The sequence below is a fragment of the Adiantum capillus-veneris genome, chromosome 21 (assembly GCF_014529385.1).
Source record: "Adiantum capillus-veneris isolate H3 chromosome 21, ASM1452938v2, whole genome shotgun sequence".
In the NCBI taxonomy this organism is placed as follows: Eukaryota; Viridiplantae; Streptophyta; class Polypodiopsida; order Polypodiales; family Pteridaceae; genus Adiantum; species Adiantum capillus-veneris.
In genome coordinates, this window is record NC_140951.1 from 22624254 (window position 1) to 22639887 (window position 15634).

The window sequence follows — 15634 nt, forward strand, 5'->3', positions numbered from 1 at the left end:
TTAATATGAGAAAGCTGACACTCATTTGGTTAAACGAGGCTTTCGTAACAGTCCAACAGAAAGCACATTGTATGTAAAGCGTGAGGATGATGTATTTCTCATTGTGGTTCTTTATGTTGATGATTTGCTGATCACTGGACCAAATGAGAGACATATTGCTGAATTTAAGGCTGATTTGAATGCTACTTTCAAGATGAAAGATTTGGGATTGTTGCATCATTACTTGGGTATACAGTTTAAGCAGTGTGATGGTGGTATTGCCTTGTGTCAGAAAAGTTACATAGAGACATTTCTATGTAAGTTTGGACTTGAGGATTGCAAACCTATTGCCACTCCCATGGAAACAGGTTTGAAGTTGAGTCACATGATGCTGGTGATCCTGCTGATGTCACTCTTTACCAAACTGCTCTTGGCTGCCTCATTTATGTATGCAACACGAGGCCAGATATTCAGTTTGCAGTCTCACAAGGCAACAGATTTATGCATAGCCCAGGGTCTAAGCATTGGCAGGCTGTCAAGAGTATTTTCCGCTACCTTAGTGGCACTTTACATCTTGGCTTGTTTTATCCCAAGGGGGGATCATTGCCGCCAGACTTACATACTTTTTCGGACTGAGATTGGGCTGGTTGTTTTGACACACGAGTGTCCACAAGTGGTTTTTGTTTCATGCTTGGCAGTTCAAATATATCATGGTTGAGCAAGAAGCAACCTACTGTGGCCACTTCGAGTTGTGAGGCTAGGTACAGGGCAGTCTTCACAGCTACGGTTGAGTGTGTATGGCTCAGACGCCTCATGGTTGACTTGGGTGTTGGACAGGACACTGCCAACACTATCTACACTGACAGTCAGAGCGCATTGGCAGTTGCGAGGAACCTAGTTTTTCATGCTCGCACAAAGCACATTGAGGTGCATTACCACTATGTCGGGGAGAGGCTCTCAGCAGGAGAGATCAGCTTGGCTTATGTGCCAACACAGGACAACCTTGCAGATCTTTTCACAAAGGCATTGTCTCGTGAGAAGCTTGAAGCTTTCCGCAAAGCTTTGGGCTTACTCCCCTTTGTGGACTGATCCTGTCCTCAGGGCATGACACTTCCTTTTACTCATGTGCCAGCTCTCGTTCACCGCATCACTGCAGGGGGGATTTGTTACCATATACATGTGGTAGTGATGTGTGTGAACACACTAGGACCACCGGGGCATTTTTTCCCTCTTTAGGAGGTTTTTTCCCCCGTGCATTGTATATACGCCCATCACTCTAGGGCTATCTATCTTCCATTGCACACTAAGTAACACACTCTCTATTGTGTGCCTTGAGCTTCCTTCATCTTCTCCAAGCTATGTGTGTTTCTCTGCAGCCCTAATTCCAACAAAAGGTGCATCCAATTTACTATCACGCAAAGTATGCTCTAGCCATTTTGGCATACCTCTAGCGTGCTCATTCTCAACCCTTTCCTCATCAAATACATCATGTACATCTGCATCAAAAATTGGCTAATCTGTAACATTTTCAGAAACCCCCATAGGTTGTACATTCGCCTCATTGGCATTTACATTCGAACTTCCACTACTAAAAAGAGGCAATAAACTGTTAGTAATGTCTTGTGAGCTTACATTCCTATCTCTAGTACATGACAGCAAGGGTTGAATAGAATCTTCCACAAACACAATATCCCATGAAACCAAGATATGCTTTATTTGCGGATGGTACAACCTGTAACCTTTGCTTTTAGTACTATAACCAACAAAAATGCACTTGACAGCCTTATCATCCAATTTTTTGCGCTGCATTTGTGGCACCAAAGAATAAGTCTAACACCCAAAAATGCGCATGTGATCAATAGATGGCTTTCTATAGTGCCATGCTTCATATTGAGTCATATACTGCAAAGCTTTTGTAGGACACCTCTTAAGTACATAAGTGGCATACATGATGGCCTCAAGCCAAAACGAATGTAGCAAAGCTAGACTTTTGACCATGCATCTTGCCATCTCCGTAAGAGACTTGTTCTTCCTTTCAGCAACACCATTTTTCTAATTCGTATACGGCACTTTACATTGGTGTTTTGTCCCATCACTAGCCAGAATTGCATTAAATTCATGAGACATATACTCCCCCCCTCGATCAAAACAGAGGGTGTCCATAGTACATTTAGAGACATTTTTAACCATAGTCAGAAATTTCTTGAAGCACATAAACACTTCGGACTTTGCCTTGAGCGGATAAACTTATACATGCGTGGGCTAATCATCAATGAAAGTTACAAATTAAAGGTAATTACCCAAGGACGGAGTTTGCATGGGCCCACAAACATCACTATGCACAAGTTTGCATGGGCCCACAAACATCACTATGCACAAGTTGCAACCTGTATGTAGCCCTAACTAAACAATCCTTTGAAAACTTTGAAGAGTGAATCTTACCCAAAATATAACCTTCACAAACATGCTTGGCAGGTGCTTCAAGAGGCGTCAAGGAAGCAACCATATCAATTTTTTGCAAATGCAGCAAACTGGCAAAATTCGGATGCCCAAAATATTCATGCCAAAGTTTTGCATCTGAAATAGCCTTAGAATCAACAAGTGCATTTGCAAAATTCTATCCACACTTGTCATACAAAGTGAGCTTATACAGCCCACGACATAAAAGGCTTGATGCAACAATCTCATCACCAAAACTGAGAACATGAATTGTACATTTGTCATCCCTAAATTTCACAACAAGACCTAGTCTAGCAAGTGTAGATACAAACAAAAGGTTCTTCTTGATCCCAAGTACATAAAGTGCATCAACAAGTGTAAAATAACTGCCATTCGCAAACAGTCAGCACAATCTTTCCAACTCCCTTGATCGGATAAGGCTCATTGTTGGCACGAGTGACTGAATTCCCATGAGGAACATCCTCGAGAGAGGTAAGCAAGTCGCGATGAGACGTAATGTGCTTTGTAGCACCACTGTCAAAGTACCACACATGAGCATCTGCAGCAACTGACATACATGCATCATGGACAGAAGGACCATAAGTGCACTCTACACTAAAAGCCCATTTTGCATCAACATCAGCATCAAAATATCTTTTCATAGAAGACTCAACAATAGCTACATTTGTAGTGGAACCAATCTCTTTTCCTTCAACTTAGGGCATTCTTTGATCAAGTGATCATTAGCTTTACAATAATGGTAACGTATCTTCTTCTTTTTCTTTTCACCAGAATTTTGAAACAGACTTTTGCCAGTAAAATCATTAGGAACAGGTGATTTAGCACTCACAAAATAACCGTGAGAAGTGGTTACATTGTTGTTACCCCCTTTTCTTTGAGCAATGATAAAGGCCTGTTCAATTGCATGTTGTTTAGTCCTGTTTATTCTAGAAAGTGACTCTTGCAACAGCAATGTGCATAATGCATCAAACTTGACAGCTTCAATGTTTCCTTGGGTTATAAGTCTCCAACTACTAGAGCAAAAGTCTGGTAAGAATTTGGCAAAGCATCAAGACAGTCTTCACAAGGGAACTGTCAGAAATGACTTCGCCTGCAAAAATAAGTTACTCATTAATATCCTTAACACTAGCAAGGAAAGTGTCCATCTCATCTTCCTTATACATAATCTTTGACTCCAGCTCTTTACGCAGCAATGCAATTTTAGCCTCATTGTGACTTGCATAAAGACCAGTCAAAATATCCCAAGCTTGTTTTGCAGATTTTACTAAACAAATATGAGGAGTAATAGTGTGCTTCACAAACAATGCAACCAATGCATGTGCCAATTCATCTCTTACATCCCAACGAGCCTACTCAACCATAGGCAAAACAGCTCTGGCAGCAGCAACCCTGCCACCAAAACCTGCAACATCCTCAACATTGCCTACATCCTCAGAACCAAGACGTACATCAATGCCCTGCATAATACCAAACTCGCTTTGACAAAAGTACACGTTGCATAATGTAATCCCACATAGGATAATTATCCCCATCCAATCTATCCTCAGCAGCAAACATCTTGAACACATTTGTATTGTTGTCAGCCATGGTGAATGCCTACACCTGATGTGAAAACTACCCAAAAAGAGGAGAAACAAAGCGGGACCAACATGTTCTATATAGCACAACCCGTAGAAGATTGTAAGGGACCTGCTCCGCACAAAATGGCACTAACAAAAAATTTATACAAAATGACAAAATTGCATGCGTAGCATTGTCTGTAGTGGAAAAAAGGCCGAAATGAGCTCAAATCAAAAATCTGAGCAGACCGAGCTCTATGATTTGTTCTCAAAGTATTTATAGATCTTCTATCGCTCACCAAAGCTCACAAAAATCGAAGAGAGTGACCACGCATGTGCTAGAGCTACTGGCAACTAAGCCCGAGAGGATGCAACCTGCTCTGATACCAATTGTTAAAATTTTGGTTGTAGGAAAACACACACAACTTGGAGAAGATGAAAGAACCTCAAGGCACACAACAGAGAGAGTATTACTTAGTGTGAAATGGAAAGATAAGATAGCCCTAGAGTGATGGGCGTATTTACAATGCGCAGGGAAAAAAACCTCCTAGTGAGGAAAAAAATACCCCGGCGGTCTTAAGTGTGTTCACACACATCACTACCACATGCTCCATTTTCTCATTATCAATAGATATTTAAACATCCGCAGGAACTTCATTAGAGGTGCCACCTCTCTTTTTAGCTACAATAATCAACTCTACTTTACATGAGTACTTAGAAAATCTAGCATGAATATCTTTCGACGGTGCCGTATACTTTTCTACATTGCAAGGGACTCGAAACAAATGCTCTTTGATTCTAGTCACATTACCACTGAACTCATGGCCATAATATTTTCATTTCAATCAAGATGTGTTCTTTTCGACATGAACCTCGTGCACATAGCTCCACTTGTGTCCTTTCACCATGTTGCACAAGGATAATCTACTAGTAGTAGCAATTCTAACTATCACTCTCAAAGTCAAAATCAATTTAAGCATCTAATGACACTAGCAATGCTCAATAGAGAAACTATCGGGTCTCATATTCTATCTATCAGTTTCATGGTCAAACTCCATCTACATTAACAATTAGACTCGTGCTCTATCTATTGATCTCATGGTCAAAATCAATCTATAGTACCAATTGACAATAACCAATGATGGTCTATCATTCTCTATGTAGTACCAATTGACAATAACCAATGATGGTCTATCATTCTCTATGTATCAACTCCTGACAATCAATCCACATCATTCCAAGCAAAAAATGACATAATGATTTAAAACAAAACATTTGGATCATATTGTGTTCACATCTTGCTACATCGATTTACCTAAAGTGCAAGCTTGTGGCTTTCAGACATTACAATAATAGATAATCTTAATCACTTATTTACAAAAAATACATATGAATCAAATCATTTTGGATTGTGCTACATCCATTTTATCTAAAGTGCAACCCATTGCGATAATCGATAATCTTAATCAAGTCTTTGAAATGATTATCATTATGAAATGTACCAGCTACACGAGCTACAAAAAGACAATACTAAATGATAATCATTTATAGGACTTGATGATTACTATATCTACCTAAGGCTATTCATCCCGTCAAGTTTGACATTTTCATCATCGAGTTCGTAGATCGCAATCCTCACACCAATCAAGGGAGCCTTGTTTTCAAGACCAAAGAGGACTGCATGGCACTCCTAAAGCAAGCATGTCTTCTCAAGGGCACGACAATATGGATTAGCGAGGCTCTAATCGCCGCTCAACTCAAGATGAAGAAGCAAGAGTTGCAGAAGGTATAAGAGGCACAGGCCGCAGGCAAATATTCCGTCTATCGTGGTCATAGAGCCATCATTGAGGAGTTTCAGACACAAAAAGCCATATAATCCCCCACCCCCAAGCCTCCCTCACCCCATAAGAGACATTTGTGGCAATTTTGTTGTATCACCCCTATACCACATCTGTTTGTGCCTTTGAAGACATGGTACCCTCTTAGCCATAGGAGACCCTTTTTCACACACACTTTCTTGGTTCCATAGGTCATATTTGACCTCTAAGAATGATAATGGAATCTATCTATCTATCTATCCCTCTAGCTTCTTATGCGCATGAAACTCTACTTGCACCTACACCTACACCTGTACCTGCACACCTAGTCGTTCTATGATAATGAATGCTAAAGTATCAAGTGTAAGTCAAATCTAAGTTGGACAAATTTGGCACCAAATCTGATGGTCAATCAAGTTGTATACGGTCCCGAATCTCGAGCAATAAAAGTTGGGTGGGGCAGGCTTCAATGGATCTTCCGCTTGATAAAATTTCAAGTGAAAGATCTTTTCTTGCAAGGCCTCAACACTATCTCACACAGGGCATGAGAAGGAGGGGATCAATAGCCCACGCCTTTTTCAAGGAGCGCAGGCGTCGTGGGCCATCGATCTTGTGGTGCGCCCTGACTTTACCAACATGCTGAGATAACCAAGTAAATGATGCATCTAGATAGGAACATTGCACTGACTTTCACTTTAGTTTTGGGGAGAGAGAGAGAGAGAGAGAGAGAGAGAGAGAGAGAGAGAGACACTATAGATTACATAGGGAGAAAAAGAAAAAAATAAAATGTACCTTTAAAAATTTAAAGAGTAGTTTGTTGTACACGGGCTAAAACTCCCTCGGCATAGGGTAAAACCTTTAAGCTACTAATGGGCACAATTGTCTTGCTCCATTTTGCGAGTAGAAGGGCACAATTTGTAGTTAGTATCAAGCTCGAGTTGAAGAACCCTCGCGCAAATAACCAATTGCAGGTTGAGATCATCGTGATTCTTCGCAATCACGTGTATCAAAAAGTGGTGCCGTAGCACAAGTGCCGCAGCCCAGTTTAAAAACGGTTATGCCAAAACGAATCCTACGAGCACGATTACATATCAGTTGATCTAGCCACGAAGCCACCCGCTTTTCGCTAGTCTTAAACTAGTCGTAATTTTACTTATGTTTTGGGAGGTTGCATGTCCAAGCGGTGGACCTCACCCCATTATCGGGTCCCTGTAACCTATACCTTAGCTGAAAGACAGTGCCAAAAGTGCCAACAAAATCCATGTTGGGCTACCAAGTAAGAATCCATGTTATCCCATCTGAAGGATATTGAACAAAACGTGCATCATGCTCATGTTTTCTCATGTGGACCTCTCTGCACTCAATATTGGCAAAATTTCACCAAGAAAAAATCCATGCTCAAGGCTATTTTAAATTAGGATAGTTGAGGTACTGGTAGCTCAACACATTGCTCTCACTTACACCGCTCCACATGGCTGGCCCCATCTCTATATTCCACATGAAGGGTTCATTTGGAATCAAGGACTTTCATGCATCTGGAGTCCTTAATTGAATCAGGCACCATAGATCTTGTCTACCAATTTTATTGCAAGTTTACTTTTGATTAAGTTTACTAATGGCCATATTAAGGGCTCATTCTGTCATTAAGAATCGGGATATCATGAACACACGCAAGCATAGCGATAAAATATGTGCCTGTGAATACCTCTCAAATTTCTCGTTTGTAGGTTTTTTAGATTTTCGGAAAAAAAACTTTTTTCGACAATGGTGCGTCAGCGTGCCAATAAGTGTAGAGGCTTGGCTCCGCACACATTCAAACGTGGTGATCCTACAACATGCCAGAAGTATGTCCCTACGATCCTCAAAAAATCGTCTTAAAGGGGAATCACAACTGATGCCTTTTGATTTTGGAAGGAGAGTGAAGCAATCTCATGCTCAGCATCGCCACTGCGCACCTGCTGCTAGTGATGAATTGAAGTTACTAGTGGACGCGTGAAGGAGGGGACGCGTGAGCAGAGTGAGGAACTGCGACTCGAGAGCAGACTGGACGAGGATTGGGGGTACTCGGGAGACATCGTTTATTTTTTTATAGTAAAATGGTGAGCATATCATCAGCGATGGCAGTTTGATCTGATTGCTAGCGCATGCAGTTCTGTACTTTTGCCTAGTCTACCAGAGTTCGAATCATGCTGCACCATGATACTCGATTCGAGAATCCGACAAGATTCTCCATAATAGAATACGGAAGTTACCAGTATGTTAGTATGTTATGGAGTAGCCATATGCTTTCAATTTAAATTTTTGTGTGTTGGGTTCAAGCCTTGTTTGGTCATCTAACCCATGGGATCATACCATACCCTGTCACAAGCTAATGCAAACCGCTCCTTTAGTCTAGAGCTTTACATGGAAAATGGAGTGGATAATGTTAATTTAAATTCTCTATATAAGAAGCTTCAAAATAATAAATATAGTGTGGTTTTGTTTTGGTCGAAAAAACTTTGCTCTCTTTCTTGCTCGTTCTCTGCACGCTCTCTTTCCATGGGTTGGCTCGTCACTAATTGACACCTCCCTAGGGAGGTGGGATCAATGGCCCACAGTAGGCGTCGTGAGGCGGTGCAATCCGAGCCGTCCGATCGTCATTTGAACTAGGTGTGAACTAAGAGTGAACTCGGAGGTATGTGCACCACACCAAATTTGGTGTGAACTCAACGTGAACACGGTGTGAACTAGGTGTGAACCGGGGAGGGTCTGCACACCACACCAAATTTGGTGTGAACACAATGCGAACTCGGTGTGAACTAGGTGTAAACTTGTCCGCGACGTCATGATCTATAAACTTACCACACACACACACCTTTCAACGAATGCACGTTAGCCTAGTGGTTAGAGTCAATTCCGTGGGGGAAAGGGTAGCGGGCTCAAGTCCTAGATCCAAGAAAATGGGAATCTTTTGCATTCCATAGGCAATTCAACGGTCACAAATGATGACCCATTGCTCCCACCTCCCAAAAGGAGGTGTCATTTAGTAACGAGGCATGGCTTGCCTCGATACCAACCTTGTACCTTACAAATGGTATCAAAGCTCATACGGCAATTTGGGATAGCATATCAAAACATTGTCACATTCCTAAGCAGTCAGAGCTGGTTTTCTAATACGTAGGCAAAACAAGGTCGCCTTCTATGTTATGGTGTTTTGAAATGTCGTGATTTGTTGTGGCACAGAGCAAAATTGTGGAGGTTAGATATAGCATAGAACAAGTGTTTTCAATTTGTGATTATGCCCACAGCGTACTAAAACACTGTTAGGCGATAATCTTGGTGAGCAAAATTACTCATGTTTAGGGATTATAATACATTTTTGAACACATATATACCACAAGAACCACAGATATTTTCTACAATGAGGAGATACATCAACATATGCAATTTTTTAGAAATTTATTGTCAACATCAATATCTGTTTTCCGTCAAAGTCTTGTTTTAGTTTGTCAATTGCCAGTTATTGTCCGTTAAATTTTGTATGGGTATAGACGATGCCACACAAAAAGTGGTAAGTGTCTATTTGGTTGAGTTCTTGTTGTCCCCACTCTTCGAGAGAAGTACACACATCCCGATGTTGTCGAAGGAGGGAGCTTCTACTCATTGTTTTAGGTGGTTTTATTGAACTCTTCCATCATCTACTCAACCCATCATCTACTCAACCCATTGTAAGTGGTTTGGGCTTGAGGGGGGATTATTGGGTTCAAGCCATGTTTGGTCATCCAACCCATGGGATCTATCCTATCACAAGCTAATGCAAACCACTACTTTAGTCTAGAGCTTTGCATGGTAAAGGGAGTGGGTAATGTTAGTTCAAGTTCTCTATTTAAGAAGCTCTAAAAGAATAGATATAGTGTGGTTTTGATTTGGTTGAAAAAATCTGCTCTCTTTCTTGCTCATTCTCTGCATGCTCTCTTGCCATCCTCCATAGTCGTGTACCTTACACGTGGTATCAGAGCTCATGTGGCAGTTTGGAATACCATATTGAAACATCGTCATCTTCCTAGGCGAGCAGAGCTTGGCGTTCTCACGCGCAAGCAAAACGGGTCGCCTTCTGCGCTATGGCATTTTGAAACGCCGTGATTTGTTGTGGCGCAAAGCATGACAGCGGAGGCAAGACATAGCGCAGAACAAGTGTTTTAAAATGTTGTCCTTATCGACGATTATGCCCAGAGCTTACCAAAACGATGTTTGGTGAGCTTGACGGCTTTAAAGGAATTGCTAATTGGCGATGTAGCATAGCAAGGTTTTGACAACGTTTGTAGCGTATCAAAACGCTCCTGTTGGTGGGCGGATAGCACCCGCAGTGGTCTTGTTGACCTTAATGGCATCAAGGGGTACTTGTATCAAGCAGAAATGGCAAGCAGTTGGTTTTTGACGAACATCATGCAATGTTTTATTTGTGATTCCAACATTATACAAAAATGTTTGGCTTCGCATTCGATACGGCTCAGGTTTATGGCTACCTATACCAAATTGAGGAAACCCAATGAAGATTTTTTATACGGTTATGCATGCAAAATTAATCATGCTTAGGGATTACATTACATTTTCGAACACATCTACAACCACAAGAACCACAAAGGTTTGCTACAACGAGGAGATACATCAATCAACATATGCAATTTTTCAAAAATTTGTTGTAAACACCATCAAAATCTTGTTTAAGTTTATCCATTGTCGGTTATTGTCCAATACATTTTGTATGGGTATAGACACTACCACACAAAAAGTGGTAAGACCCCCCTATGTCTGTTAGGTTGAGTTCTTGTTGTCCCCACTATGATTGTTGAAGAAAGTACACACACCCCGATGTTGTTGTCGAGGGAGGAGCTTCTATTCTTTGATTCAGGTGGTTTTGTTGAACTCTTCCATTGTCTACTCAACCCATTGTTAGTGGTTTGGGCTTGAGGGTTCAAGCCCTATTTGGTCGTCTAACCGTATCCTATCACAAGTTAATGCAAACTACTCCTTTAGTCTGGAGCTTTGCATGGTAAAAGGAGTGGATAATATTAGTTCAAGTTCTCTACATGAGAAGCTTCAAAATAATAAATATGGTTTTGTTTTTATCAAAAAAAACTTTGCTCTCTTTCTTGCTCGTTCTTTGCATGCTCTCTTGCCATGGCTTACCCTCGGTACACTGTGTTTTTTAACAACTGCATTCAATAGACCAAGTGGACAAATCTAAACAAAGACCTATCAAACATTAATCATACCTTGAAGGGTTTAGATACCGCTTGTGATATGCCCGATTGGCAAAACCACCTCATAATCACAACACTTGACGTGAGCTACAAACCCGCAAGGCTTTTATGCACCTCATTCAAGAGAAGGCAGGCTCAATTTGTAGAGCTCGTGGGCCATTACCACTCTTCTATCTAGCACTCTCGACCAGCAAGCTCTCCTTTTCCTAGCAATATCATCATAAGGCTCTCTTTTACGTGGCATTATCCCTAGGTCTCTTTCCTTCGATTTCCATCATTCCCACTCACTCATAGATAAAGATTTCGGGGGTGGGGGGGGGGGGGGGGGGGGGGGGGTTTTAATCTCAATCTATGGGAAACCTCTCGTGCCATGTAGACAGGAGAAGTGTGATCATTATCTGTACCATGTAAAGCCGTGCACTTTAGTCATCCACCTAAGATTGATGACTAAACCATGATGTAACACCCATGATGTCACCTCTCTCTGCCTGCTCATTGTAACTTGCTATACTTGACCAGCCTTGCAAAGTGGGGACGATGTACATGCACGTGATGTCTGAGTGGGAGGCAAAAGCACATTCACAAATCCAAAGCCTATCAATCAATTTCTACCGGACCCCCATTTTGGTCGTGACGCTTTGAATTTGCGAAGGCTGGCCCATGACATGAGCCAAAGACCATCCCAAAAGGACGATAATGCCCTGAGGCACAACTAATCTATATAAAATGATGTGACTAACCCTATATGCAAAAGTCTTGTAGAATTCTGTCCTAACCCTATATGCAACAAGTCAATAGAATTCTGTCCTACCCTTGTATTTAGCGACTATATGTCCACCACCAACCGACTTCCCCATATATGTTCTCTCTTTTCTTCTTCTTCTTCTTCTCTTAGCTTCATGGAGATGCTCAAGCTTAGCAAACCAACCCATGGGCGCACTTCAAAGGAAGTATCCCTCATTGGTTTTGGGGCTCCTTTCTGTCCATCATAACATTCCATTTCCATCGTTTTAACTGATCATTTTGCCCATAATGTGGACCTATCACACCATCTTGTAACCACTTTGCTTCTTGCATTTAATATCAGCTTCCATGTCCGAATCCCATCCCATGTCCCATTTTCATTGTGTTAATGTACTCAGTAGTGAAGCCACAATTGGTTTATAAGACCATAGTTGTTGATCAACAATACTCCCTTGGACCATCATCTTTGCTCATCATTTCGCCTCTCCTTTGGTGCTTTCGCATGACTCTGTAATAGGTTTGGCTTCATTGTAAAGGGTGCTCTATTTTAACATTTGTTAAAATAGGAATCTAATCCTTTCCCTGCCAACAATCATAATTGAATCTAGGTTATATTGCAAATTTCTGAGTGCCTTGGAAGGGTAGCGCCAATGCCATCAGTCACACAGAGAGGGCATAGTCAATAATCTACAATACTAAGAATTTGGAACCAGTCGATGAGCTTGATAAAATGTTACAGCCAAATTACTGAGACTTCTAGCCGGAAAGAAAGGCTTTTCATCGATCGACAAGTCCTATTCGGATCCATATATCACAGTACTCATTGAAACATTGTTCAGATTAAAACAACCTAAGATTTGCTGAATGGAAGTTTTCTGTATTCACCTGTTTCTGTAACATTATAGATTTTGGTTTCTCACCAGCTTTTCTGACAGCTCCTCTCCTTGAAATATTTTACTGCAATACAAAATTTGTCTTGGTTCAAACAGAATTGCATGACAATAGACTGTCGTTTACACTACCTGGAATGAGTAAGTACAGCAAGGCAAATTAGGTAAATCTGCAACTTCCAGGAGTAAAACTTTGCTTGGAAGAGACCAGCAAATGAAGCCTGAAACCTAACACCTCAAAAGGCTCCCAATCAATTCGGTTTTCATGAGAAGAAGAAGAAGAGGAGGAGAGACTTTTACGTCGCAGAAACAAACCCAATGCCTCGAACGGTTATCCGACGAGTTTTGAGCTCAAGACCTGATACTCCAGAGGGAACTGGGATAACCAATCCACCACACTTGGGTGATGGAAAGATTATCCCAATTTCTCTCTCTCTCTCTCTCTCTCTCTCTCTCTCTCACACACGCGCGCGCATGCATGCACGCACGAACGAACGAACACACGCATGGAGAGATTTTAATGTCCTAGGAACACCCGCTATCACAACCATGTACTAAACTGTTAGTACTATACTGTTAAGGATTTTGGACTTCCAAACTTTGGTAAATAAGACTTTGTGAGGACTTTAAACTTCCAACTTTGTTAATCCTCCGATGCAACTTCGCCCATCGTACACAATTAGAACCTGGACACTAAAGCTCTTCTGAGAAGAGATTTGTCCCCCAAAAGAGTTTCATTGTCCCTGAAAACTTTGAGCTTATTGCAGGGAATACACAAAATTAGAATTTTTGTTATGTAAGGTACAAAATGACGACTCAGCTGTCAAGTTTCTGGAGTCACTCCTCCTGTATATGTTGCATGTTTTACCACTATTCTCCCAGAACATTTGCCTACATCAAGATTATTTTGATTTCTTCTCTGTTGCCGATGTTGTTGCACCCTTCCCTGTTTCTGAGGTGCCTGAGGTGCTTGCAGGAGTTGCACTCAGTTTAGCTTCATAATATCTCTGAAATGCCCTTGGTATAAATCGGGGGATAATGAAGCAAAACATGTTAATATTGAAGTAGATGAGATTGGCAACTGCAAGAGACCTTCCAAACCATATCCATGCATGATCCTGCTTCGAAAATCAATCTCTCTCTCTCTCTCTCTCTCTCTCTCTCTCTCTCTCTCTCTCTCTCTCTCTCTCTCTCACACACACACACACACACACGCACTAAAAGCCACATAATAAGATACCATCAAAGGTGAAAAACCCCTCAAGCTCTCCACAGAACACAAAGCTGAGGGGAAAACCCAATGGATGAAGTGCGTGTAACGACACGTGCAAACAGTAAGGGTAGGAATCTGAAGAGGCTGATGGCTCCAGGATAGTGCTGCACGAATCTGCCCAAGACATACTGCAGTCCCAAGCGGTACAACTCTGCCAAGACATCCTATGATAACTTTCCCGACTAACCAGTGGCGCTCACCGCCAGGTCAGCATTAAGCTGGACCACCATTCACCAAAAACAACAGCCCATATTGAAGATCTTGAAGACTGAAAATCCAAGTCCATCCCAAGAAGAGGCCACGTCTAACGTGTGTAGAAATCTTCATGGCAGCTGGACAACTCGATGAAGACTTAAAAATTGAGACCACCAAAACTTGCATATAGATTTTTGAAGTCGAAAGTCGAGCCCACGAGGAAGCTTGCATATCACTCTTCAATGAAGCAGGACAAAACTTCCTCAAGGAGAGACCCCCACCCCGCAACCACCACCACACAATACCCCTTAAAACCTCAAAAAGCAGGAGAAGAAACACCAAAAAGCACCACTCGCACACAACCATGCAAATATGCAAACCAAGCAGCAGGCAAGTAGCACACAACCAAGCAGCAGGCAATCAATACACAAAGAAAAAACGGCACGCAAGCAAACATGCAGACAATCAGCAAACAGTAAAATGGAAGAAACACTTGCATCAAAAGAAAGGCAACACGGGCAACGAATTCATTGATGAAAGTGGGTGGTGTGGTGGTGGTTGGTGGTTTTAGTTCTTTTTTTTTGTTTGGGGAGAGAGAACCGGAGCAATCAGGAGGGCAGTGCAAACGCCGAGCGGGTCAGCACGAGGACATGGTAGAGAGAGAGAGAGAGAGAGAGAGAGAGAGAGAGAGAGAGAGAGAGAGAGGTTGTTCTCAAAGAATTTAGCACATCATGGATTCCTAGGAAATCATGGTGGTTCGAGATACATCATGGGGAATTTGAGTGTTGTGGTCGAGGATTCTAGGTAATTGCTGGTTGATCGTCAGTTGTAAATTCCAGTCTTCCCTTCATGAGTTTGTAGCCAACCGCAGCATGGTCCATAAGCTCTTGGCTGGTTGAGACTTGTTTGGACAACAGTATTCCTGAGGTGGTGATGGCAGTTCTATGGTGTAGCCCTCACACTGGTCCTCCAAGGTTGTTAGCTTGAAGAAAGAGACCGGGAAGTAGATGTCTAAAAAATTCTGATTGTAGTCTTCCATAGTTTCAGTGGCCAGCATTTTCAAGCTACCCCAATCTGCCAGAAGCTCCACCTCAAACAAGGAGGTCATTAGTACAAGGCGCCATAGTATCATCCAACCACTACCCCCGAAAGACGTCCGGGAAGTAACATGTTGTCCAGTGATAGTGAATCCATCTCTAACAAGAGTCTCCTCAACTTAACGGACTCACAAGTCGCACAAGCAACATCTGAAGAAGGTATTGTTGCTGACTGCTCTAAGAGAATGCATCAAAACTGAGCGTAAAGGCATAAACTATTGGTATCTGGATCATTTCCCAACTCTAAGTGCTCCATCCTTGAGGAAAGAGTCGGAAAACTGCACCTCTGGTCACATATCACATGCCAGAGTATCCAAGCTGCTGCGGGAAGTCCAAAGAATGGGACAACCGAGGCTACTGAGAAATGAACTATTTGA

General features: G+C 41.9%; 1 protein-coding gene across 3 annotated transcripts in view; it reads right to left on the reverse strand.

The window, feature by feature from the left end:
* Positions 1-13306: 13306 nt before the first annotated feature.
* Positions 13307-15634, reverse strand: part of LOC147430649 (uncharacterized) — a 70774-nt gene continuing 68446 nt past the window's right edge. For all 3 annotated transcript variants that reach the window (XM_086493245.1, XM_086493244.1, XM_086493246.1), the window contains exon 3: positions 13307-13810. In XM_086493245.1, coding sequence (XP_086349371.1) covers positions 13595-13810 — 216 coding nt within the window. In that variant the 3' untranslated portion in view covers positions 13307-13594. The remainder of the gene's footprint in view (positions 13811-15634) is intronic.